Consider the following 27,888-nt stretch of genomic DNA (forward strand, 5'->3'; position numbering starts at 1 on the left):
ATGTCGGACTCTGTAGTTTTCTCTGGGCCCCTCCCCAATCGGACCGGGAGTGACATGTTTAGCCGCATGTTCTCCTTGAATTCCTGGCTGTCTGAGTGGTGTCCAAAAAATGAGGTGGGCTTCATAGATAATTGGCAAAGCTTCTGGGGAAAACCTGGTCTTGTTAGGAGAGACGGCATCCATCCCACTTTGGATGGAGCAGCTCTCATTTCTAGAAATCTGGCCAATTTTCTTAAATCCTCCAAACCGTGACTATCCAGGGTTGGGACCAGGAAGCAGAGTTGTAGTCTTACACACCTCTCTGCAGCTTCTCTCCCCCTGCCATCCCCTCATTACCCCATCCCGTAGAGACGGTGCCTGCTCCCAGACTACCAATAACCAGCAAAAATCTATTTAAGCATAAAAATTCAAAAAGAAAAAATAATATAGCACCTTCAAACTGCACCACAGACTAAAACAGTTAAATGTGGTCTATTAAACATTAGGTCTCTCTCTTCTAAGTCCCTGTTAGTAAATGATATAATAATTGATCAACATATTGATTTATTCTGCCTTACAGAAACCTGGTTACAGCAGGATGAATATGTTAGTTTAAATGAGTCAACACCCCCAAGTCACACTAACTGCCAGAACGCTCGTAGCACGGGCCAAGGCGGAGGATTAGCAGCAATCTTCCATTCCAGCTTATTAATTAATCAAAAACCCAGACAGAGCTTTAATTCATTTGAAAGCTTAACTCTTAGTCTTGTCCATCCAAATTGGAAGTCCCAAAAACCAGTTTTATTTGTTGTTATCTATCGTCCTCCTGGTCGTTACTGTGAGTTTCTCTGTGAATTTTCAGAACTTTTGTCTGACTTAGTGCTTAGCTCAGATAAGATAATTATAGTGGGCGATTTTAACATCCACACAGATGCTGAGAATGACAGCCTCAACACTGCATTTAATCTATTATTAGACTCAATTGGCTTTGCTCAAAATGTAAATGAGTCCACCCACCACTTTAATCATATCTTAGATCTTGTTCTGACTTATGGTATGGAAACTGAAGACTTAACAGTATTCCCTGAAAACTCCCTTCTGTCTGATCATTTCTTAATAACATTTACATTTACTCTGATGGACTACCCAGCAGTGGGGAATAAGTTTCATTACACTAGAAGTCTTTCAGAAAGCACTGTAACTAGGTTTAAGGATATGTTTCCTTCTTTATGTTCCCTAATGCTATATACCAACACAGTGCAGAGTAGCTACCTAAACTCTGTGAGTGAGATAGAGTATCTCGTCAATAGTTTTACATCCTCATTGAAGACAACTTTGGATGCTGTAGCTCCTCTGAAAAAGAGAGCTTTAAATCAGAAGTGCCTGACTCCGTGGTATAACTCACAAACTCGCAGCTTAAAGCAGATAACCCATAAGTTGGAGAGGAAATGGCGTCTCACTAATTTAGAAGATCTTCACTTAGCCTGGAAAAAGAGTCTGTTGCTCTATAAAAAAGCCCTCCGTAAAGCTAGGACATCTTACTACTCATCACTAATTGAAGAAAATAAGAACAACCCCAGGTTTCTTTTCAGCACTGTAGCCAGGCTGACAAAGAGTCAGAGCTCTATTGAGCCGAGTATTCCTTTAACTAGTAATGACTTCATGACTTTCTTTGCTAATAAAATTTTAACTATTAGAGAAAAAATTACTCATAACCATCCCAAAGACGTATCGTTATCTTTGGCTGCTTTCAGTGATGCCGGTATTTGGTTAGACTCTTTCTCACCGATTATTCTGTCTGAGTTATTTTCATTAGTTACTTCCTCCAAACCATCAACATGTCTATTAGACCCCATTCCTACCAGGCTGCTCAAGGAAGCCCTACCATTATTTAATGCTTCGATCTTAAATATGATCAATCTATCTTTATTAGTTGGCTATGTACCACAGGCTTTTAAGGTGGCAGTAATTAAACCATTACTTAAAAAGCCATCACTTGACCCAGCTATCTTAGCTAATTATAGGCCAATCTCCAACCTTCCTTTTCTCTCAAAAATTCTTGAAAGGGTAGTTGTAAAACAGCTAACTGATCATCTGCAGAGGAATGGTCTATTTGAAGAGTTTCAGTCAGGTTTTAGAATTCATCATAGTACAGAAACAGCATTAGTGAAGGTTACAAATAATCTTCTTATGGCCTCAGACAGTGGACTCATCTCTGTGCTTGTTCTGTTAGACCTCAGTGCTTCTTTTGATACTGTTGACCATAAAATTTTATTACAGAGATTAGAGCATGCCATAGGTATTAAAGGCACTGCGCTGCGGTGGTTTGAATCATATTTATCTAATAGATTACAATTTGTTCATGTAAATGGGGAATCTTCTTCACAGACTAAGGTTAATTATGGAGTTCCACAAGGTTCTGTGCTAGGACCAATTTTATTCACTTTATACATGCTTCCCTTAGGCAGTATTATTAGACGGCATTGCTTAAATTTTCATTGTTACGCAGATGATACCCAGCTTTATCTATCCATGAAGCCAGAGGACACACACCAATTAGCTAAACTGCAGGATTGTCTTACAGACATAAAGACATGGATGACCTCTAATTTCCTGCTTTTAAACTCAGATAAAACTGAAGTTATTGTACTTGGCCCCACAAATCTTAGAAACATGGTGTCTAACCAGACAATTTTCATTCACCTTTCCCTCTTTCACAAACTTGACGGACCTTTCGATGACTTCATTCAGCTACACAGCACTTCTGACACCATGTCGTATTCTTAAAATACTAAAATAAGAAGCGGGGAAAACTGTGCTGATAGCAAGCACCATTTTAATTTTTTTCCCTTTTTGCCTCCACCCCTCCAGCAATGACGTCATGCATAACAATGCATGTATCAGTGTGTAATATATTTGAATACACCACAACAACAACCCCAAATCACCCATTTATAGTGAAAATGGGATTCTTAGCCCATGGGTCAATGCAGAATTATACAGGGTTGAAAATTTAAACATCCTGCGATCCTACTGAAAAGTATACCACATCATTTGTCTGATCATAAATATTCTAAAAAGGTGGATTTGTGATATTCTATGATGGAATGTTATGGGGTAAAAACAGCAAAAATTGTGACAATGGTTTATTTCAGTTTGCACAGGATTCAAAAGTTAAAGCCCCTGTCACATATAGCAAGAATGTGGAGGAACCATGTCCGATACAGCAAATATTGCCATAATTCAACACAGTTGGGAGGAAAAGAGGCGTGGCCAGCCCTGTCGGAACGCATCCGGATTACCTCGTCCACACCTGCACGATGGCATCCAAAGTGTATGTAGACAACAGGTAGATGACACAGATTGCCGTCAAACGGCCACAAAAGGCGCTGCAGACTGCCCGATGTCCAAACGCCTGGATGGCAAACACGGGATCGAAGTGCTGGGTTCCTCCTGCGCACGTGCGCGAGAGTGTGCGTGGTGCACGTGCGTTCCGTGCACTGCGTGGGGCTGCAATTATCACTCAACCATGTGTGTGTATACATAATGCTGCATGGGCCAATGAGCACGCGCCACTGAACAGATTTACGGCTGCATGGACGTAGTAGCACACCGAGCTTTCGGTTTGATAGCCGCTGTTGACATTTACTGTACATGATAATAATTATGAATTATTATCATGATGATGAAGCTTGCCACATACATTTTAACAGTTCCTTACCTCTCCGGGGTGGGGGTGTGGACATTATTATACGTGGCACGTGCAGGTCACACCAGCAGGCTTTGTGGTGCTACATCCATCTCAAGGTTCCCTCATATGCACTCAAATCTTTTCAGATCCCATTTTGCCACCATCGGAATGTGTAAATTGTGGTCAGATGGTCATCAAATTACACATGGCCCGCCGTCGGTGTCCCATCTCAACGGCGTCCAGAGGGTTTTGAACATGTGCATGCCACTCTGGGCCACTAGCCGATTTTGACCAACTGTGTTGACTTCCGCAGATGGCTGTCAGAATGTCTTGGAACTGAAATCCGACATTTTTCAATGATGTGCGCCGATTCATACACTCAACAAAAATATAAACGCAACACTTTTGGTTTTGCTCCCATTTTGTATGAGATGAACTCAAAGATCTAAAACTTTTTCCACATACACAATATCACCATTTCCCTCAAATATTGTTCACAAACCAGTCTAAATCTGTGATAGTGAGCACTTCTCCTTTGCTGAGATAATCCATCCCACCTCACAGGTGTGCCATATCAAGATGCTGATTAGACACCATGATTAGTACACAGGTGTGCCTTAGACTGCCCACAATAAAAGGCCACTCTGAAAGGTGCAGTTTTGTTTTATTGGGGGGGATACCAGTCATTATCTGGTGTGACCACCATTTGCCTCATGCAGTGCAACACATCTCCTTCGCATAGAGTTGATCAGGTTGTCAATTGTGGCCTGTGGAATGTTGGTCCACTCCTCTTCAATGGCTGTGCGAAGTTGCTGGATATTGGCAGGAACTGGTACACGCTGTCGTATACGTCGATCCAGAGCATCCCAAACATGCTCAATGGGTGACATGTCCGGTGAGTATGCCGGCCATGCAAGAACTGGGACATTTTCAGCTTCCAAGAATTGTGTACAGATCCTTGCAACATGGGGCTGTGCATTATCCTGCTGCAACATGAGGTGATGTTCTTGGATGTATGGCACAACAATGGGCCTCAGGATCTCGTCACGGTATCTCTGTGCATTCAAAATGCCATCAATAAAATGCACCTGTGTTCTTCGTCCATAACAGATGCCTGCCCATACCATAACCCCACCGCCACCATGGGCCACTCGATCCACAACATTGACATCAGAAAACCGCTCACCCACACGACGCCACACATGCTGTCTGCCATCTGCCCTGAACAGTGTGAACCGGGATTCATCCGTGAAGAGAACACCTCTCCAACGTGCCAAATGCCAGCGAATGTGAGCATTTGCCCACTCAAGTCGGTTACGACGACGAACTGGAGTCAGGTCGAGACCCCGATGAGGACGACGAGCATGCAGATGAGCTTCCCTGAGACTGTTTCTGACAGTTTGTGCAGAAATTCTTTGGTTATGCAAATCGATTGTTTCAGCAGCTGTCCGAGTGGCTGGTCTCAGACGATCTTGGAGGTGAACATGCTGGATGTGGAGGTCCTGGGCTGGTGTGGTTACACGTGGTCTGTGGTTGCGAGGCTGGTTGGATGTACTGCCAAATTCTCTGAAACGCCTTTGGAGACGGCTTATGGTAGAGAAATGAACATTCAATACACGAGCAACAGCTCTGGTTGACATTCCTGCTGTCAGCATGCCAATTGCACTCTCCGTCCAATCTTGCGACATCTGTGGCATTGTGCTGTGTGATAAAACTGCACCTTTCAGAGTGGCCTTTTATTGTGGACAGTCTAAGGCACACCTGTGCACTAATCATGGTGTCTAATCAGCATCTTGATATGGCACACCTGTGAGGTGGGATGGATTATTTCAGCAAAGGAGAAGTGCTCACTATCACAGATTTAGACTGGTTTGTGAACAATATTTGAGGTAAATGGTGATATTGTGTATGTGGAAAAAGTTTTAGATCTTTGAGTTCATCTCATACAAAATGGGAGCAAAACCAAAAGTGTTGCATTTATAATTTTGTTGAGTGTAATTCCGACACCATTCGGCGTGATTCCGGCTATGTGTGACAGGGGTATAAAGTTGCTCCAATTTTGGTAAAAAGCATGATGGCTTAGTGGTCAACACTGTTGGGGAAAAACTAAAAAAAGCATTGTTGCCTTACAGCAACAAAGTCTAGAGTTCACTTACGACGTGTTCCTTTTCTGTGTGGAGTTTGTGTGTCCCTGTGTTTGCATGGGTTCCAGTAGGGTGCTCCAGCTTCCTCCTACTTCCAAAGCCATGCAGCTTAAGTGAATTGGCAACTTTAAATTGAATAATGTAGGTGTGAATGAGAGTCTGAATGTTTTCACTCGGGGTCGCCACAGCAGATTCAAGGTGCACCTACATGTTAAATTGGCACAGGTTTTATGGCTGGATGCCCTTCCTGATGCAACTCCACATTATATGAAGAAATGTGCCAGGGGTGGGGTCTGAACCGGGAACCTTCCACATTGAAACCAAGCACACTAACCATTTGGCCACCACCCCTGCACAGAAACTGCACACATAAAAATCCTAAACGACCTCCTCATGGCAGCTGATTCTGGTTTATTTACTATTCTCATCCTCCTTGACCCGACTGCGGCTTTTGACACCATTTTTCATGTCACCCTCCTCAATAGATTATCCTCCATTGACATTACCCAGACTTTATTAGACTGGTTTAAATGTTATCTCTCAGGCCACACTCAGTTCATCCAGCTCAAAACCTTCACATCCCAGCTTTCCACTGTCACTTCAGGTGTTCCCCAGGGCTGTGTCCTGGGGTCACTTCTCTTCATCATTTACCTCCTCCCCCTTGGCAATATTTTCCACAAATACAACATCGGCTACGCCGATGACACTCAGTTCTACCTCTCCAACAAACTCATTTCTACTCTCCCATCCTCCTCCTTTACGGATTGTCTAACAGAAATAAAATCCGGGTTCTTCTCAAATTTTCTCAAACTAAACAGTGATAAAACAGAGGTTCTCCTCATTGGGACAAAATCAACTCTATCCAAAATAGAGTTTTCCTTTAGTTACTAGCAGCTTTTCTGTCTCCCCCTCCCTGTATATTCAATCAATCAATCAATCAACATTTATTTATAAAGTGCTTTACAGCACCGACTGGTGTCCAAAGTACTTAACATTAAAAACACAAATTCACAAAAATAAAACACATACAGAATAAAATTTTAAAACAGCACATAAAAAAAACACAACATGTCACCTCCCCACTAAGTTTTAAAAGCCAGTTAAAATAAATAAGTCTAACTTAGATTTAAAAAGTGCTAGGTCAGGAATAGTACGTAACTCAAGAGGTAGCTTGTTCCACAGTCTGGGGACAGCTACCGTGAAAGCATGATCACCCCAGCGTTTATATCTTGACCTTGGAACATCTAAGTAAAGCTGGCCAGACGCCCTTAATGTCCTACTGTAGGAGCGCAAAGTTAAAATTTCAGACAAGTAGGGAGGTGCAAGGCCATAAATAGCTTTAAAAACAAACATTAAAATTTTAAAATCAATTCTAAAATGAACTGGAAGCCAGTGGAGTGAGCACAGGACGGGCGTAATATGCTCACATCTAAAAGTGTTTGTTAAAAGACGAGCAGCAGCATTCTGCACCAATTGGAGACGTGCAAGAGATGACTGATTAATGCCCGAATAAAGTGCATTACAATAATCAAGTCTGGAGCTGATGAAAGCATGAATGGCTGTCTCAAGATCACGTCTACTGAGAAAGTGCTTTATTTTAGCCAAAAGGCGAAGTTGGAAAAAACTAGCTTTGACAACAGAGTTTATCTGTTGATCAAACCTCAAACAGCTGTCAAATATCACTTCACATCACATCAATTTACATACGAGGGCTGTCAATAAAGTAACGGTCCTTTTTATTTTTTTCAAAAACTATATGGATTTCATTCATATGTTTTTACGTCAGACATGCTTGAACCCTCGTGCGCATGCGTGAGTTTTTCCACGCCTGTCGGTGACGTCATTCGCCTGTGAGCACTCCTTGTGGGAGGAGTCGTCCAGCCCCTCGTCGGAATTCCTTTGTCTCTATTGATCCAGGACGTCGTGAGAGAACAGAGAAGTTTCAGAAGAAGTCGGTTTTAGCATTTTATCCGGATATTCCACTGTTAAAGGAGATTTTTTTAATGAAAGACGTGCGGACAGGTCCGCGACGCTCCGCCACAGGAAAAACACCTCTGTTGAAAGCCTTAAGGACAAGTTGGAACATGTCCTGCTGTTAAACAATTTCTCATATACTCACTCCACTGAAAGCCATCAAAAGCCGCCTGGATTTTACAAATGGTTATCAACACGGAGGTGTTTTTCCTGTGACGCCGCACCGCGTCGACTGCGTCCCGACGCGCGGATCCGTCCGCACGTCTTTCATTAAAAAAATCTCCTTTAACAGTGGAATATCCGGATAAAATGCTGAAACCGACTTCTTCTGAAACTTCTCTGTTCTCTCACGACGTCCTGGATCAATAGAGCCTGAAATGTGGAGGTTTTCAGCTTGAACAGGCTGATGACGCCGCCTGAGAGCGCTGAGCGACGTCTCGCACCGTGAAAAGTCCTTAAAGCGACAGAATCACCTCAAAATCTCTCATCAGCCGTTAAAATTTTCACTGAAAACCAGCTTAATTTTTCGAACCGTGTCCACTTCAATGTGTCTCACAGGTTTAGAAAAAATTTTGATCAAACAACGCGCCAGTCTCTCAGCAACTTCTCAGACAAAGGAATTCCGACGAGGGGCTGGACGACTCCTCCCACAAGGAGTGCTCACAGGCGAATGACGTCACCGACAGGCGTGGAAAAACTCACGCATGCGCACGAGGGTTCAAGCATGTCTGACGTAAAAACATATGAATGAAATCCATATAGTTTTTGAAAAAAATAAAAAGGACCGTTGCTTTATTGACAGACCTCGTAGTTAGCCAAAGCACCAAAATTTGGTGTTACCACATTTGGTACGCCAGAGCGCTCATACACCATGATCTCCGTTTTACCATCATTCAGGTAATGGAAGTTTTGGGACAGCCACTGCTTTACATTGCGAATACAATTAAATAATGATGACAAAGCATCACTCCCATTAATCCTCACAGGCAGATAGATTTTCAGATCATCTGCATAACAATGAAAGGACAGATTGTGCTGGGTTATAACTGACCCCAATGGCAGAATGTACAAAGAAAATATAATCGGCCCAAGGACAGAACCCTGCGGCACACCACAAGTATATTAATGGTCTGGGTGTCATCCTCGACAGTAGTCTATCTTTCCAATCCCACATTAATAACATCACTTGTTCTGCATACTTCCACCTACATAACATTAACTACCTCCGCCCTTCCCTTACTCCCCCATTTCACTGCTATCCTTGTTCACAGCCTTATCACTTCTCATCTGGACTACTGTAATTCCCTCCTGTTGGGTCTCCCTCACAAATACCCTCATAAGTTTCAGCTGGTTCAGAATCCAGATGCCCATATTGTCACCAGAACCACCTTCATCCCCAGGTCCTACGACAACACCACTGGCTCCAGGTTAATCAGCACCAAATTCAAAATTCTCTTGTTAATGTTGAAGGCCATCCAGAACCTCACACCTTCGTACTTGTCTGACCTCCTCCATATTGCCACTCTCTCTCGCACCTTTAGATCTTCCTCCTCCATATACCTGACTGTCCTGCCCCCGGCCCATCACACCACTATGAGGAGCAGAGCATTCAGCTGCTCTGTTCCTAAGCTCTGGAACTCATTACCACCTATTCTCAGAAATATAAACTCTCTTCCACTTTTCAAATCCAAATCTCATCTATTTAAGACTTTTTTTTTTTTTTCTTTTTTTTTTTTTTTAAATCTGACAAATCTGTTTTTACTTCTCGTTTTTTTAAATTGTTGCTTTACTTGCTTTTATTCCTGGGTGGTGTCTCTGGGTATCGAGAAAGGTGTCTATAAATAAAATGCATTATTATTATTATTATTATTATTATTACTATTACGTGTGGGCCCTGGGATAGACTGGCAGCCTGTCCAGGCTGTATCTCGCTTCTCATCCAATGATTGCTGGGATAGGCTCCACCTTAATTGGAATAAGTGGATATGCAGAATGAATGAATTAATGTTTGAACTAATAGGGCTATTATAAAGAATAGTTTGCACCATGTATAGTTATCACATTACCAGGGAACATATATCATAGACCAAGCATTCAACCCCGTCAAAACTTTTCCTATGTATTAGTCCTATTAGCTCAACCAATAATTTGCACCACTTTTTTTTTTTACCTAAATTGGAGCAATGTAGCCTTTGACCCCTGCACAAACTAAAGCTGAACTTTGTCACTTTGTGTTTTCCTCTTCATGATACATTTCTGGATAGATGTGACTACTAGAATTCTCCACTGCGAATCTTAGTCCGGCAAACACAGTAAGTCTCAGAGTTTTGAAGTGTGAAGTTCTGTGGTACCATGCTCTTTTTCATTGTGGAATCAAGTGACTGTTGACTCTTTTAAATTATTTACTCTACCGATGAAGCATGTACTATACTGTAACCAACTTACTATGACAGCATTTTGTCAGATTTTGTGACATTGGACTGATGTAATTCATGCATCTCACCTGTACAGGTGTACCAAGTCTGTATAAGGCCCCATATAATGGTGCTGCATTTGTCACAGGTTTGTTTCACACTCTTGCTCTTTTCCTTAGAAAATCGGTGCTCTAGCAGGATTCTCAGGTTAGGTTCATCCTCCTCAGGGTCCTGATAAAACACAATGAACAAATCAACAAAACAATTTCAATATTGGGGTGGTCCCATGACATGCTAAGAACATGAAGGATTTCCTTGCTATTGATCAACAAAGCAAGTGATACCACGGATAATCAGGACTTTAAATTGGGAGGTGGGCGGGGGGTGCTCATAAATAACACCACCTGCTGAGGTGATCGATTGCAAAGAAAACCTGCACCATTTTGGCACTTGTTGCTCACCCTGTTCCACACTATTCTAAATCGCACAGATTACTAAATATTCTACACACTCAGCGTAAGTCCAGTCCTATTACTGCCGAAGTCTTCAAATTCACAGGGAGCATTCTTGGGATACAGACCATGGACAAGTTCAAAGATGGCTAACATTGACCTATTGTAAGAGGTCAAAAGGTCACATTCTTTCTACACACTCATTGATTACACGCTCATATGGCTGAGGGTATTTTAGCATTGTGTTGTTTTTATAGCTTACATTTAAGTGTCCGTTCTAACCTTAAGCTCCTGTAATTTCAGACGAAGGTGAATAAGTTTCACCACTGTGTCCTTCTGTCTCTCTGAGTGCTCAGGCAGTTCCAAGATCAGCTTCTTACACTCCTCTATAGCCAGTTTCAGCTGTTCAATATCAGATGCTACAAATGAACCCTTTAAAAAAAAGAACACAGCAAAAATGAACAGTAGCGTGTATCATTACTGTTTAACAAAAACAAAACTGTAAAATTTACTGTGACGCTTCATCTGTAGCTGAGACTGGCTCTTATTTCTTACCACAGGCCTTGAGAAGTGATCCTCAGCTAGGCCAAGGTCCATGGTTCGATCTGAACTGTGGGTTCTGGTCCCAGAGGACAGCAGCTCAGCTCTTGTTTCTGAAATGAAAGCATAAAAAACACATGCCTTCTAAGAACACAAACAGTGCTCCTAGCACAGTAGTAGTATGCCTGACTCAGTCGAGCATACCAAATTGGCACATGACTATCCCGGGATGTTGGCTAACTATTCAACAATATGTGTTTGAGAATGACAACAGCTGAAGGACTGCAAAAGTAGTGTTCTTTATCAGGTTTGTTAATCTGTAACTCAGAGAGCAGACAGGACAGACACTGCCACTTACAGGTGGTATGGTATGACTGGATAACAAACACTGTTCTGAGCTTGTTGTATATGCACAACTACAACACTACTGCAACTACAAAAAAGAACATTTTTAAATTTTATATGTGCCTAAATAGTACATGTCCATGTTTTTAACTCAAAGTTGTGACCATAAAAAGTGACAGTGATTAACATTTCTTGAATGTTTAATTTTGGCACGTATGATTTCTTATAAGCCGAAATAGTGCTTCAGGGACATGCCCGTTTTCATCAGATGGATGAGATGATTGGTAAATGCTACAGACTGGTACAAGTGGCACAGAGTACAGGAGATACATGGTGCTTTTAGATTCGTGAAACTGTTGGCGTATTGAAAGAATTTGGGATAACTTAAGTCCCTTCGGCTGCTCCCTTCTTTTTCACACGGGGTCATCAGAGCAAATCTGAGGTGGACATGCATATTTATTTGGCACAAGTTTTACGCTGAATGCAACTCCACATTACATGGAGAAATGGGCAGTAATCACTTGGCCATCAGCACAGCATTGAAAGAATTCAGGATAACAGATGTAATTTAAACAAACATAATAGTTACACAGAGTGGTTGGTGGCCAAGCAGTTAAGTGCGCTTGTTTCCAATGCTGTTGTTTCCAAGTGATTTCAGGTTCCCTGTTCAAGGCCACTCCTGCCCATTCTCCATATAATGTGAAGTTGTTTCAGAAAGGGCATCTGCCCTCAGTGGCAGTGCCAAGGGGGGGGCTTGGGGGGCTTAAGCCCACCCAATAATGAGCCAAGCCCCCCTCAGCCCCACCAATAATTCTGCCAATAATGTGAATAGCAACTGACATATTTGTGGATCTCAACTGCAGTTTTGCGCTGAGAATGTCTTAATATTGCGTAACCGAGCAACCGATCCACTAATGTTGAATCACCCTTCACAAACAGAATTTTCAGTTTTGCAAATAAACATTTATTTGTAAAAACCCACACACAAGTTACAAATCAGAAAATTGTGTATGTGGATCACAAAGCACATGTACAAATCAAAGGATATTTGTAAATCACTCTCTTTGCATTTGCAAGTATTAATGAAACAAATTTAACTCCATACTCCAAAAATTTAGGTTTCCTAAATATTTATTACGGCCACTCTTAAAACTTCACTTATCTTTATTTATACCTATGTGCAAGTTTACTGAACTTGCAATCATTCTAAGTGATGTGTGTGTGCATTGATACCACATTTTAGAGGAGCACGGGTGACTAAAACATATACCTTGGTATTTATAAAGCAATTTACTATATATTGTTCATTTCAACGACATTTTGTGGAGCCCCTCCAACTTTTACCCCAGCCCCCCCAACAAAAATTTCCTGGCGCCGCCACTGTCTGGCCTTGATCTGGTTGTGCCAAATAAACATGCAGATCCACCTTGGATCTGCAGTGGCACCCCTGAGTGAAATCAAGAGAGAAGCTGAAGAGACTTACTAAAACAATTTCACAGAAGTGGAAAAAAAACAAAAAAAAAAACATTGAAAAACAAAAATATCTGTTTGCAGGAAATCAATCTGAACACTGACATCTAATGGAATCCAATAGACCAACAGTTACATTAATAAGCAAGGCTGCCAGACTAATCGCATTGCAATCACAATGTCAACCTGTGTGAGTATATAATTGCAAAAGCCGCAGTTTCGTAAATAAATAAATCCTTCACACACTGTACCCCACTGTTCTCTCACCTCATACAGTGTCTGATAGGGGCCACATTTCCGACACTCACAAATGTATAAAACATTTACAAATACAAAAACACAGCAACAGCAACAAGCAACAATTCAGCAACAGGTAATAGCATAAAAAAATCTTGCTAATTTAAAAAAAAACCCTTGCAGGCAGAGAACACAAATATAACCTCCAGTACATGTGCTAATTTAATTTCATAATGTGTCTGCTGCAAAATCACACGTATCAACACACAAACAAATGCTTTGCAAAGCGCCACAACACAATGAAACTACAACCCCAATTCCAATGAAGTTGGAACATTGTGGAAAATTAAGATTCTGCCTGGAGGACTTTAAGTGACTTCTACTGTTCAATGCATTACAAATAAATAAAATATGAAAACATACCTAGCTTAAGAGTAAAATCACCAATAAAGTCAATAAATAAACTTACCCAGCTCTGCCAACCAGGTACAAATAAAGAGTCTGTGCATCAGTTAAAATCCTCCACATAGAAAGTATTGCGTTGTTACCACTTCCATTGTGCTGTGGAGTTTAGCAAAGTGTTTCTGTGTTTGGGTGCATTGTGTGAATTTGTAACAGATGTATTAACAAACTGAATTGTTGCATGTGCTGTGGGTACCATTTGTTTGTGCTCTGTGTTTACAAGTGGGTTTTTTTTTCCAGTTTGAAAGAGATTTTTTTTTAACTCCCTGTTGATGAACTGATGCAGGTGTTTTTTAGCATTTGCTAGCTTCATCTTAATTTTGAAGTATAGTTGCCCCTGTCAGCCACTGATCATTAATATGCATTTTTTAAAATTCATGCAATTAACTGTAAAATTTAATTAAAAAACAAACAAGTGAAAAATCTTTAGGTCTTTTTAATGCTCATACAATTTTTACAAAACCTGATACATAAAAAGGAGCCAGACTAATGCATACCCATAGAGTGCATACCTCCACCAACCAATAACAGCCACACATTAGTAAATCCACCATGAGATGGAGCAATTCTGACTTTATCTCCAGATCTTTATATTTCACAAAAGTGAAAATGCTACAAAATAAGAGAAAAGGAAAACACCTCTTACACTGAAGAACATGACAAAAGAGAAATAATGAGCTAGATTTTGATAACTAACAAAATTCACTCAACTCTCTGTTGACCCAAGGACTATAGCCATCATAACCTACATTTTTTGAGTTTTAGCTTCCACAATCATACACAAACAGCAGTAATTACATAACCTTCACCCTCCTTTGCTCGATGGTGGAAACTGTAAGTCAGATCTCTATCTTAAAGAAACAAGTCCGAGACATTCTTAGCTGCATATGCCTCAGCACAAAACATCCAGAGTAAATGACTCTGAAAGAAACCAGTAAAATCAGCTTGATTAATGGTATACCACTTGTTCAAATCCAAACCCTGAAATACAGAAGTATTGCTAAAACGCTGCTTTTGATTTTCATTTCCTCTGAGCATGTTGGCTGATCATATGACGAGCTCAAACATACTCACAAATCATACTCCACAGCACGGTCATCTACTGCAGTGGTCTCTTTTTGCTTGTTCAATGTATTTAGTGCAGTGCAGTGTGTGGAAAGCGTATGAGCTCATCCAGCTCTTCCAGCCCGCAATTTCAATCATTTTACCTTTTTAATACTACGCAAATATAGATGGTTGTTAATGGGCCTTATCAAAGTCTTCAATTTATTTCACAAAATAATTTATTACAAATTTCAAAATTGTTTTCTGATCAAACCAGCTATTTTAGAGAATAAAAAAAAAATGTATGATAACAGCCAAAGTGGCTTTGAAACATAGCCAATATTTTAGGAGCATAGCAATGGTGCCAAAAAAAATAAAAAAAAAGAAAAGAAAAAAATCAGAATAGTCACTGTCATAATTACTCTGTCGGAGATGCCAGGTTAAAAATACATAATGTGTTGGCAGCACCAAACCATAATGGCCATCAAAAAAAAAAAATAAAATATAATAAAAACCTTCAATGGGGTGCAGGCAGCTGACCATTATACACTCAAATGAACTGACAGAGAAGGCCATTCCAAAGTATGACTTTATCTCCACCAGATCTTTGTGATGTTAGAATGAGAGTACTAGACAGAGAGAAATAGAAAATTGAACTCACAATGTTAAAAATAAAAGAATGATAGACAAATTAAGGATTATGACAGATAGACAGACAGACAGACAGAGATGCAAATAAGTATTTGATCCACTGTCAATTTTACAAGTTTTCCCACCAACAAAGAATGGAGAGGTCTGTAATTTTTATTGTAGTTATACTTCAACTGTGAGAGACAGAATCTAAAAAAAAAAAAAAAAAAAAAAATCATAAAATCACATTTTATGAGTTTTAAATAATTAATTTGCATTTTATTGCATTAAATAAGCATTTGATCACCCACCGACCAACAAGAATTCTGGCTCTCATAGACGTGTTAGTTTGTCTTTAAGAAGCCCTCCTATTCTGCACTCTTTACCTGTATTAACTGCACCTGTTTGAACTCATTGGGCCTCATGTATCAATGTTGCGCACTTGTGGCGTAAATTTACGGCGTAAAGTCGAAATACACCAAAGTCGCCGTGACATGTATCAAGCAGTGCGCACCTGCCCATTTCCGGCGTACGCCTGACGTGACCTTGATAAATACGGCGGGTGAAAACAATCATAATTATAATAAACACGCCCATAAATATTCAGACTCCGCTTCAGACACACCCTCATTTTACCACATGGAAGTCGGGAAGACGGCAATGAAAAAGAACTCCACCAATCACGACGCATGCCAATAGAGCGTCAAAAGCGGCCGTCGTATCAATTGTTTTGTAGTATATAATCAATAAAGCGTTACAGTGGTCCCTCATTAATCGCTGGAGTTACGTTCTAAAAAATAGCCCGTAATACGTGAAACCGCGACGTAGTCAGCGTTATTTTTTACAATTATTATAGACGTTTCAAAGCTGTAAAACCCCTCACTACACAGTTCACACAATTTCTCAATCAGGCATGAACATTTTCTCACTTTTCTCTCGTGTGTAAACACTCTCAAAGTTCAAACCTTAGTAGGAAAATAATACCAAACTGTTTCAGGCCCAAACATTTGTTTGAGAAATAAAAACAGAACGTTTTCCTATAAATAATTATGATGGCATTTAGAACTAACGAATTAATTTTAACGATCAACGAACGAGGTTGGACACATAAGAAATTATTAATAGTGACTGACCAGTATTTCACAGACCGCGCCTGTGCGTCCTGACGCTGCGCCTTTTCCCACTCACAACTGGCTGCAGGTGTGTGTTTCTGTGTGACGAACACAGTTATGAGTAGTTGTTGGCGCTCTTTTCTCTTCTGGGCAACAAGATTCTTATAAACAGATACGCAGAACACAGAACACTGTAAAAAAAAAAAAAAAAAAAGGCATGCAAAATTGGACTAAATACTCCACGAGACTCTGAGGCCATGACAGGTGGGACCACTGTATTCTCTTTTCACATGTCAATAATTCTTGACATGTGGATATTTGCTCGCTCAATTAATAAGACACGCCTAATCTGTCAGATTTCTTTATTTTTTAAATGTATTTCTGTATTTATTTTATTGTGACAACCGAATGGAGACGACAAAACCTGGCTGCAGCACGGGCGAATTAAGGGAATGATGGAACTACAGTTGTTATTATCAATTTCATTGTCTAAAATGATCACACCACATGAAGTTAAGCTCAGCGCTGCTCTGGCTCCAGGCTCGAAGTCTGGAGAAAAAGGCGAGCAGCGCTTTCCTTCCTGTCAGCGCTGTAGCCACGGATCGTGCTCCATAACAATCCCGCAAAAGCGGGATTTGTATTGATTATTATGTAGTATAATCAGGAAGTGTTATTTATGTAACATATGCATTGATTTGTATAATGGCACTGTTTATCATGTTGATCATCTTCATTTTTATGTGGATTCCAGTGCTGGTTCATTTTGGTGTATAATTTACGCCACCTCTCGACCTGGTGTATATTTTCAGCACAGCGTACGCCAACGACCACATTGATAAATGCCAAGTAGCGCAGCCGTTTTGGCGTACACCCCATATACGCTCAAATATCGCCGTACGCAACGTTGATACATGAGGCCCATTACCTGTATAAAAGACATCAATCAATCACACAAGCTATCCACCATGGCCAAGACCAAAGAGCTGTCTAAGGACACCAGGGACAAAACTGTAGACCTGCACAAGGTTGGGATGGACTACAGGACAACAGGCAAACAGCTTGGCGAGAAGGCAGCAACTGTTGGCGCAATTATTAGAAAATGTAAAAGACACAAGATAACTGTCAATCTTCCTCGGTCTGGGGCTCCATGCATGATCTCGCCTCGTGGGGTAAGGATTGATTCTGAAAAAAGCCCAGAGCTACATGGGAGGACCTGGTCAATGACCTGAAGAGAGCTGGGACCACAGTCGCAATGATTACATTTGTAACACACTACGCCACCATGGTTTAAAGTCCTGCAGGGCAGAAAGGTCCCCCTGCTCAAGCCAGCAAATGTCCAGGCCCATTTGAAGTTCACCAGTGACCATCTGGATGATCCACAGGAGGGATGGGAGAAGGTCATGTGGCCAGATGAAACCAAAATAGAGCTTTTTGGTATTAATTCCACTTGCCATGTTTGGAGGATGAGAACAACCCCAAGAACACTGTCCCAAAACATTATTTTGGGGGTGCTTTTCTTCTGGGACAGGGCGACTGCACTGTATTGAAGGGAGGATGGATGGGGTCATGTATCGTGAGATTCTGACAAACAACCTCCTTCCCTCAGTAAGATCATTGAAGATGGGTCGTGGCTGAGTCTTCCAGCATGACAATGAACCAAAACACACAGCCAGGGCAACTAAGGAGGGGCTCTGTAAGAAGCATTTCAAGGTCCTGGAGTGGCCTAGCCAGTCTCCAGACCTGAACTCAATAGAAAAACTTTGGAGGGAGCTGAAACTCAAAACCTGAACAATCTGGAGAAGATCTGTATGGAGGAGTGGACCAAAATCCCTGCTGCAGTGTGTGCAGACTTTGTCAAGAACTACAGGAAACATCTGACCTCTGTAACTGCAAACAAAGGTTTATGTACCAAATATTAAGGTCTGTTTTTTATTGTATCAAATACTTATTTCATGCAATAAAATGCAGATTAATTATTTAAAAATCATACAATGTGATTTTCTGATTTTTTTTTTTTTCCCTGTCTCACAGTTGAAGTGTACCTGTGATAAAAATTACAGACCTCACCATTCTTTGTCGGTGCAAAATCAAACATGGATCAAAAACTTAGATGCCTCACTGTATCTGGGAACTACTTTTGTTCAGGAATTCATCAAGCACGTTGGCCGCGGGCACGTACTAACACAGAATACCCAGAAACTGGCTAGAAGTTTGGCCAAAATGAGGGTGTCGACTTTTAGCTTGCCATAAGCTAAGCTAGTGGCACTCGTGAGAGTGTGGGTAGATGGCAGTGTTCTATGCATTTTGACCCATCTACTAGATGGCAGCGGGAATAGCATCCACCCAAATATCACACAGTGATTGAGCTGAATCACGACTTGACAAACAGAATTTTCAGTTTTGCAAATGCCTTTTTTTTTTTTTTTTTTTTTTTTTTTACAAATGAAAAAAATTACATATTTTACATATAATGAATCAAACAAGTGATGAGTGGAGGCCCATTTTTCCCATAATGCCTTTGGAATCTGTGTGTGTTAATGTTCAAAACCTCAGAATTAGTGCATTATTTTAAAATTAAAAGATATGTGTTATATTTTCACTTTGTAAAAATGACAGAGTTGACATTAATGTAGTTAAACTATCCAGATTAACTTGGTTTATAAAAAAAAACCACAAGTCAAACCTGCTTTCCTTTTCAGGACTTCTGCCTCCCGTCTGGATCACTGTATGTTGTGAATGTAAATGACCTGTTTAGTTTTTTTTTTTGTAGCAGCCTTGCAGCCAGGGCCCTTCTGCTGGGGTAGAGTTGAGTTCAGCTCCTGACAGCTGCCTGACTACTGTAAAATACGTAGCAGACATGAACCAGCATGTATGATTTTATGATTTACAATTTTTTTTTCACCGTTACTAACTATGCCAGCAAAAAAAAAAAAAAAAAAAAAAAAAAAAAACGTTAGCGGACTAAGTTAGCAGAAGCTAACTGGTCTGCTGATGGTTTTTTGAAGTTAGTGGGAAAGCTAATCTTCTAACAAAAAAGTTAGCTTTGCTAATTAGCAGTTAGCAGATTAGCAGAACTGTGCCCACCACTGGCTGTTTTTGGATAACACCTCTGCAGTCATTTACATGGCATTTTGCGGGCATTAGTGTGCATGCTAACTTCCGCTATCTCAAAGCTAACTTCCTATGGAGTTAAATTTGTCTCATTAATAACTGCAATTGCACAGAGGGTGAGCTACAAATATTCCAGGATTTGCACAACTTGAACAAATGATTATTTGATTTGAACATCTACAAATTGTATGTAAGACAATAGGATCTTAATAATTAATTAAACAACTGCAAATTATAAAGAACACAATGCTCATACAGTCAAAGGTATTTTAGCATTATGTTATATTTATTATTTATGTAGAGCATTTCCAAGAATCAAAGCGCTAAACAAAATTAACTCCAATAGTAATTCTTTAAAAAACACAGACTAAAAATACACTGCAACAGTGTACAAAAATCCCAAATTAAAGAGCTGATGATACAGAAAAAAAGGTGCAACTCAATGACAAAGGTGCAACTCAATGACATACTCCATTACTGGAGTTTGAGAGGAAAAGTCATGTTGTGATGATGAAAATGTGCTCTGGCCGAAAACAGGTGGTGCAATGTGAATGCAGGCCAATAGGGGACAATCATGCTCAGGCAAGACTGAGTAAATGATAAATCAACTTCCTTCCGCATTCTGATGCTTGGTTTGAAATTTAACAGATCCTCTTAACCATGTCTACGTGCCTAAAGGCACCGTGTTTCTGCTGTGTGAACAGCTGATTAAATATTTGCTTTAATGCACAGTTGGACAGATTTTCCTAATGAATGGCCAAGTGTATTTGTTCCCATCACTACTTTTATTAAAGGATTACGATTAACATTGTCGTATACCGTTATAAAAGTGTATTTTGAATGTAACTACAGTGAATTTTGATTATTAAAGACAGAAGAGTTGAATGAATGAATGGTTTATTCGGACCACAGAAAAAGTGAAGATAACATAATATGCACACAACTTAAAAATACAACCTGCCAGAAGCCTACAGCATTCAAACAATATACAATACTGTGACAACTTATATTTCTGGATTATACATCCAGTTTAATCTAGTCCGAAAAGGAGTAGGGGGAAGTAAAACTTATTTATTCCCACTCACTTTTTCAACCACTTTAATCACTTCAACTTAAAGGACACAATCCAAATGCTACCAAACAATTTACATTTACAATATAACAATACATAATGCACAAAACTCATATTTCTTCATCACACACATAGCTAGAGAACATAATTTCTTTATATTGATACAACCCCAATTCCAATGAGGATGGGACACTGTGTGAAATGTAAATTAAAAAGAGAATACAATCATATTTGCAAATCCTCTTCAACCTATATTCAATTGAATACACCACAAAGACAAGATATTTAATGTTGAAACTGATAAACTTTTTTGTTTATGCACATTTTGAAATGGATGCCTGCAACACTTTTTAAAAAAGCTGGGACAGGGGCAACAAAAGACTGGGACAGTTGATGAATGCTCAAAGAACACCTGTTTGGAACATTCCACAGGTGAGCAGGTTAATTGGAAACAGATGAGTGTCATGATTGGGTATAAACAGAGCATACCCAAAAGGCTCAGCCATTCACAAGCAAAGATGGGGTGAGGATCACCACTTTGTGAACAACTGTGTGGAAAAATAGTCCAACAGTTTAAGAACAATGTTTCTCAATGTTCAATTGCAAGGAATTTAGGGATTCTACCATCTACAGTCCATAATATAATCAGAAGATTCAGAGAAACTTTCAACACGTAAACAGCAACGCCGAAAACCAACACTGAATGCCCATGACCTTCGATCCCTTAGGCGGCACTGCATTAAAAATGACATCATTGTGTAAAGGATCTTACCGCGTGAGCTCAGGAACACTTCAGAAAACCATTGTCAGTTAACACAGTCCGTCGCTACATCATGGGTTAAAGGAATAAATTTTCATCTCACTGAAATTTTTTTCCTGGCAAAAATCAATGCCAGCAATTTCCTAAAATGTGGCATAGTGGGGGCACACACTCTTTTTTTTCCCTCAATAAACATAAAGGTACATAAAAGGGTGATGGAAGGCGGGGTGTAGTCTTGGGGTCTGGAGGATCTCCCCCAGAACATTTTTAAAAGAGCAAGTCAAATTTTGAGTATTCTGGTGAATTTTAATAGGTATGAAGCCCTCTGAAACAACAAAAACTCACTTCAAACTGTTAAGTAAAAATACAGTATTGATTATGGTGGGTCTGGGGGATCACCCCCAGAAATTTTTTAAAAGAGCAAGTCAAATTTTGTATATTCTAGTGAATTTTAATGGGTTTGAAGCCATCTGAAACGAATAAAAGTCACTTCAAACTGTCAAGTAAAAACACAGTACTGATTATGGGGGGTTTGGGGGATCTCCCCCAGAAACATTTTAAAAGAGCAAGTCAAATTTTGTATATTCTGGAGAATTTTAATGAGGGGCAGCACGGTGGCTTAGTGGTTAGCACTGTTGCCTCACAGCGAGAAGGTCATGGGTTCAATTCCCGTGGTCTTTCTGTGTGGAGTTTGCATGTTCTCCCCGTGTTTGCGTGGGTTTCCTCCGGGTGCTCCGGTTTCCTCCCACTTCCAAAGACATGCAGGTTAGGTGGATTGGAATCTTTAAATTGTTCGTAGGTGTGTGTGGGTGTGTCTGTGTTTCTTTGTCTGTTTGTGGCCCTGCGACAGACTAGCGTCCTGTCCTGGGTGTACCCCGCCTCACGCTCTATGGCTGCTGGGATAGGCTCCAGCCCCCCGCGACCCTTAATTGGACTAAGCGGTAGAAGACAAATGAATTTTAATGAGTATGAAGCCCTCTGACAACAACAAAAATTCACTTCAAACTGTTAAGTAAAAATACAGTATTGATCATGGGGGGTCTGGGGGATCTCCCCAGAAATTTTTTGAAACAGCAAGTCAAATTTTGTATATTCTAGTGAATTTTAATGGGTATGAAGCCCTCTGAAACAAATAAAAGTCACTTCAAACTGTCAAGTAAAAACACAGTATTGATTATGGGGGGTCTGGGGGTGCTCCCACAGAAATTTTTTAAAAGAGCAATTTAAATTTTGTATATGCTAGTGAATTATGAAGCCCTCTGGAACAAAGAAAACTCACTTCAAACTCAAGTAAAAAATCTTTGTCTTCTGTAGTATTTTGATCGGTTCCATTCCGGTAAATGCACCAAATGGGTGCTGTGCCGCTGGTTGTACAGTCAATAAAATACAAAATTAGGGCCTAAAGCAATTGACAACACTGTTCTGCTGTGCACAAAGTAACACTGTCACCCGTTTTGAAAACGCATGCACACGGAGAAACTCAAAACTGGCGTATTCACATTTAATCGGTAAAATGCTCTCACTCGTAAAACAAACTAGAGCTGCAACTAATGATTATTTTAGTAATCGATTAATCGGTTGATTATTTTTTTCAATTAATTGTTTTTTATTTTTTGTTTTTTACTTACATGTGAGTTTTGGCATTATTTCTTGAAGTGAGTTATTATTAAAAGGCCTTTATCACGCAACATCAATGTTTGAGCTTGTAACAAAGTTATGATTATGATTGATCAGTTATATTCTTATCAAAAACATACCTAGAGTAGTGTTTTGTTTTATTTTACACATACGAGGTCTATTAGAAAAGAAACCGACCATTTTATTTTTTTAAAAAACTATATGGGTTTGATTCATATGTTTTATGAAACATAAAACATAAAATTAACACCTCCGTTGGAAGCCTTAAGGACAAGTTGGAACATGCCCTGCTGATAAACAATTTTTCAGATACTCACTCAACTGAAAGCCACCAAAAGCCGCCTGGATTTTCCAAATGGTTATCAACATGGAGGTGCTTTTCCTGTGGCGGGCGCGCCGCGCCGGCTGCGAGCCGACACGCCAATCCATCCGCACGTCTTTCATTAAAAAAATCTCCTTTAACAGATAAACTGCTGATTCCAACCTCTTCTGAAAGTTCTCTGTTCTCTCACGACGTCCTGGGTCAACAGAGGCTTAAATTTGGAGGTTTTCAGCTTGAAACAGGATGACGACGTCGCCTCGGAGCACTGCGCGACGTCCCGCTCCGTGGGAAGTCCTTACAGCGATAGAAACAATCCAAAATCTCTCATCAGCCGTTAAAATTTTCACCGAAAACCAGCTTAATTTGTCGAATGGTCTCCACTCAGATGTGCCTCACAGTTTTTGAAAAAATTTTGATGAAGCACAGCGCCAGTCTCTCAGCAACTTCTCAGACAAAGGAATTCCGATGAGGGGGCTGGACAACTCCTCCCACAAGGCGTGCTCACAGGCGAATGACGTCACCAACAGGTGTGAAAAAACTCTCTCTGATGTAATCACACGTGATTCAAATCCATATGGTTTTTTTAAAAAATAATAAGGTCGGATACTTTTCTAATAGACCTCGTACATACATCACTGACACCCCAAAAAGAGATTTCCATCAGGTTTAACCCGATTATGAGCATTTTTAGATGCCTACAGAAATTATCTCAACCACTGACAACATATTACAACAGCAAGGGTCCACAAATGTTTTTTGAAGGCCTGACTAAAGTGTAATATGTTATCTTTAATAAGATATTTTCATGAAAAAAGACACAAATGTGCAATTTACTGCATTTTTTTTTTCTTGTGTAAAAACACAGCTTAGATGTGGTTTGACCAAAACAAATTGTCATTAAACTTAAATAAAACAGGGATGAAGTGGAGGTGTATGAGTCACTAGGTGTTCACAGGAAACAGCTATTTATTTCTATATTTATTTATTTATGTTCATTGTTAGTCGGTTTTATCTTGTGTTGTTTCTTTTTGTGTTTCTCTAAAATTGTATTGTAGCATTAATAGTTATTATTACTATTATTGTTGTTGTTACTATTATTAATGTACACTCAACAAAAATATAAACGCAACACTTTTGGTTTTGCTCCCATTTTGTATGAGATGAACTCAAAGATCTAAAACTTTTTCCACATACACAATATCACCATTTCCCTCAAATATTGTTCACAAACCAGTCTAAATCTGTGATAGTGAGCACTTCTCCTTTGCTGAGATAATCCATCCCACCTCACAGGTGTGCCATATCAAGATGCTGATTAGACACCATGATTAGTGCACAGGTGTGCCTTAGACTGTCCACAATAAAAGGCCACTGTGAAAGGTGCAGTTTTGTTTTATTGGGGGGATACCAGTCAGTATCTGGTGTGACCACCATGTGCCTCATGCAGTGCAACACATCTCTTTCGTATAGAGTTGATCAGGTTGTCAATTGTGGCCTGTGGAATGTTGGTCCACTCCTCTTCAATGGCTGTGCGAAGTTGCGACGACGAACTGGAGTCAGGTCGAGACCCCAATGAGGACGACGAGCATGCAGATGAGCTTCCCTAAGACGGTTTCTGACAGTTTGTGCAGAAATTCTTTGGTTATGCAAACTGATTGTTTCAGCAGCTGTCCGAGTGGCTGGTCTCAAATGTTCTTGGAGGTGAACATGCTGGATGTGGAGGTCCTGGGCTGGTGTGGTTACACGTGGTCTGTGGTTGTGAGGCTGGTTGGATGTACTGCCAAATTCTCTGAAACGCCTTTGGAGACGGCTTATGGTAGAGAAATGAACATTCAATACACGAGCAACAGCTCTCGTTGACATTCCTGATGTCAGCATGCCAATTGCACGCTCCCTCAAATCTTGCGACATCTGTGGCATTGTGCTGTGTGATAAAACTGCACCTTTCAGAGTGGCCTTTTATTGTGGGCAGTCTAAGGCACACCTGTGCACTAATCATGGTGTCTAATCAGCATCTTGATATGGCACACCTGTGAGGTGGGATGGATTATCTCAGCAAAGGAGAAGTGCTCACTATCACAGATTTAGACTGGTTTGTGAACAAAATTTGAGGGAAATGGTGATATTGTGTATGTGGAAAAAGGTTTAGATCTTTGAGTTCATCTCATACAAAATGGGAGCAAAACCAAAAGTGTTGCGTTTATATTTTTGTTGCGTATATATAAAAATAAATAAAATATTACAATTTGTAATACATTTGACCCTTTTACAGCTTAATGCTAACTTTAACATTGAAAACGCCATAGACATGCTAATGCGTTAGCATCGGTCCCGTTTTTAAGTTATAAAATACATCTATCAACTGTTTCAGAAGACCATAACAGGTAGGTAAAGGTAAATATTACAGACATATGTTCTTTATGGTTTTAACAGGGAAAAATTAAGATAAACCGAAATAAAACAAAGAACCGAAGCAGCAGATCGAAGCATTGTTTCATTGCTTCATTGGTTCAAAGCAAAGTCACGCCCTGCTCTACTTGGGGAAGGTCTGCCAATGATTCCCACAAAGACAGGGAGGAGAAGGACCGCGGCTCATGGCAAGCAGTAAACAGAGCGGAGAGGAGTGAAAATTCACACAGTCCCTTCCTCCGCGGTGCGGCGCCATCCACGCTGACATTGCTGCTGCTTTGATTAGCGCAGAATGGGATGTTGCTTTGACAATGGGAGTATCATATTTCGGCCCCAAAACACGCATGACACCACATGCGCGCACGTATGTGTAGTTAAATTTTCCAAATGACGGAAATCCGTCATGGTGATGGAGAACTTTAACCCATGCGCAATATCTACAAGTGCAAGTTAAAACTCTACCATGCAAAGCAAAAGCCAGACATCAACAGCATCCAGAAATGCCGCTGCCTTCTCTGGGCCTGAGCTCATTTGAAATGGACAGACGCAACGTGGAAAAGTGTGCCGTGATCTGATGAGTCCACATTTCAAATTGTTTTTGGAAATCATGGACGTCGTGTCCTCCGACATTTTGAAACGTGTTGCAGGCATCCATTTCAAAATGAGCAAATATTTGCACAAAAACAATAAAGTTATCAGTTTGAATATTAAATATCTTGTCTTTGTGGTGTATTCAATTGAATATAGGTTGAAGAGGATTTGCAAATCATTGTTTTGTTTTATTTACATTTTACACAATGTCCCAACTTCATTGGAATTGGAGTTGTATTTAAACTGATTAATATTTGGACATCATTTGAGTTCCTCTGTCACATTATTCCATATTTTAGGGCCACAAATAGAGACAAAGAAACGTTTCCTGGTCATCCGAGCGCTAGTAATTTTAAAATGACACAAGCCCCTTAAATTTTATTTTCCCACTCTCTCCGTGAACAATTCTTGAATTCTAAAGGGCAGTTTTTAAATTTTTTTTAATTTTCTTAATCAAAATCATATCATGGAGTTTTAATATTTTAGATTTAATGAACAATGGGTTGGTGTGGTCTCCATAACCTACATTGTGAATTGTTATTAATGCTCTTTTTTGAAGAATGAATAATGGTTGCAAGTGTAGTTTTACAATTGTTGCCCCAGACTAGGCTCATTAAAAGTCTGCTAACAAGTCTTTCATTGGATTCAGGTGTGTTGGAGCAGGGAGACAACTAAGAATGTCAGGAAGGTGGCTCTCGAGGACCGAACTTGGCCACCCCTGATGTAGTGCTTTGCAACCAAGAACATGCTTTGCATTATTTAATACTGCAATACTTTTTGATACTTTCTTTGAATATGAGCTTTCCAATTAATTCTTTCATCAATAATGACACCTAAGAGTTGATTAGATAAACTGTCTTTCCAAAACAAGAAAGGCCTTATTATGTTCTTACAGTGTGACTATGTTAATACGTAGCCACTGTCATGCAGAGAACTGTAAAGTTTACCACATTTTGAAGGTGCTTTTTCTCCAGGAAGACCATCTTCTTTGTCTCCGCGATCAAAAGGATTGAGGCGGCTTTGGCGGAAAATTGCTAGTCTCTCATCATACTCCATTTTAATGGCTACATCTAAGGAAGACAAAATACATTTCAGTCACACAGTTAATGCAGCACAAAGTACATTTTAACAATGACCTTCATTTTGGGAGCATGTCAAAAAGAAAAAAAAATGCAAAATCACCATGTATTCTGGGGCAAATGCTGTGTTTGAACGGACTTCTGTTCCATCATTCAATCTAACCTTAGAATGTGGCTCTGACAAAAATACTCTTGAGTGATCATAATACTGGAAAACTATTTAGACTTGTGAAACTCAATTTATTTTATAGATTGAAGCTGAAACATGGTTTATTTCTAATTGTAAAATAGTGTAATGAATAGTGTAACGAATCAAGTAAAGGAAAGCCATTTGATTTAGATATAAGACGACTTGTTTTGAATGTTATTGTTAGATTTAGATTCAAACCTGGTAGGGTAAAATGAGACAATC

General features: G+C 40.0%; 1 protein-coding gene across 1 annotated transcript in view; it reads right to left on the minus strand.

Annotated features, from left to right (window-relative positions):
* Nucleotides 1–27,888, minus strand: part of def8 (differentially expressed in FDCP 8 homolog) — a 64,443-nt gene that overhangs the window by 15,901 nt on the left and 20,654 nt on the right. The window contains exons 2-5 of the mRNA XM_034189179.1: nt 27,345–27,467; nt 11,210–11,307; nt 10,937–11,086; nt 10,292–10,433 (exon numbers count right to left, since the gene is read on the minus strand). Coding sequence (XP_034045070.1) covers nt 10,292–10,433; nt 10,937–11,086; nt 11,210–11,307; nt 27,345–27,453 — 499 coding nt within the window. The 5' untranslated portion in view covers nt 27,454–27,467. The remainder of the gene's footprint in view (nt 1–10,291; nt 10,434–10,936; nt 11,087–11,209; nt 11,308–27,344; nt 27,468–27,888) is intronic.

Source organism: Thalassophryne amazonica, chromosome 2, assembly GCF_902500255.1.
Source record: "Thalassophryne amazonica chromosome 2, fThaAma1.1, whole genome shotgun sequence".
NCBI lineage: Eukaryota > Metazoa > Chordata > Actinopteri > Batrachoidiformes > Batrachoididae > Thalassophryne > Thalassophryne amazonica.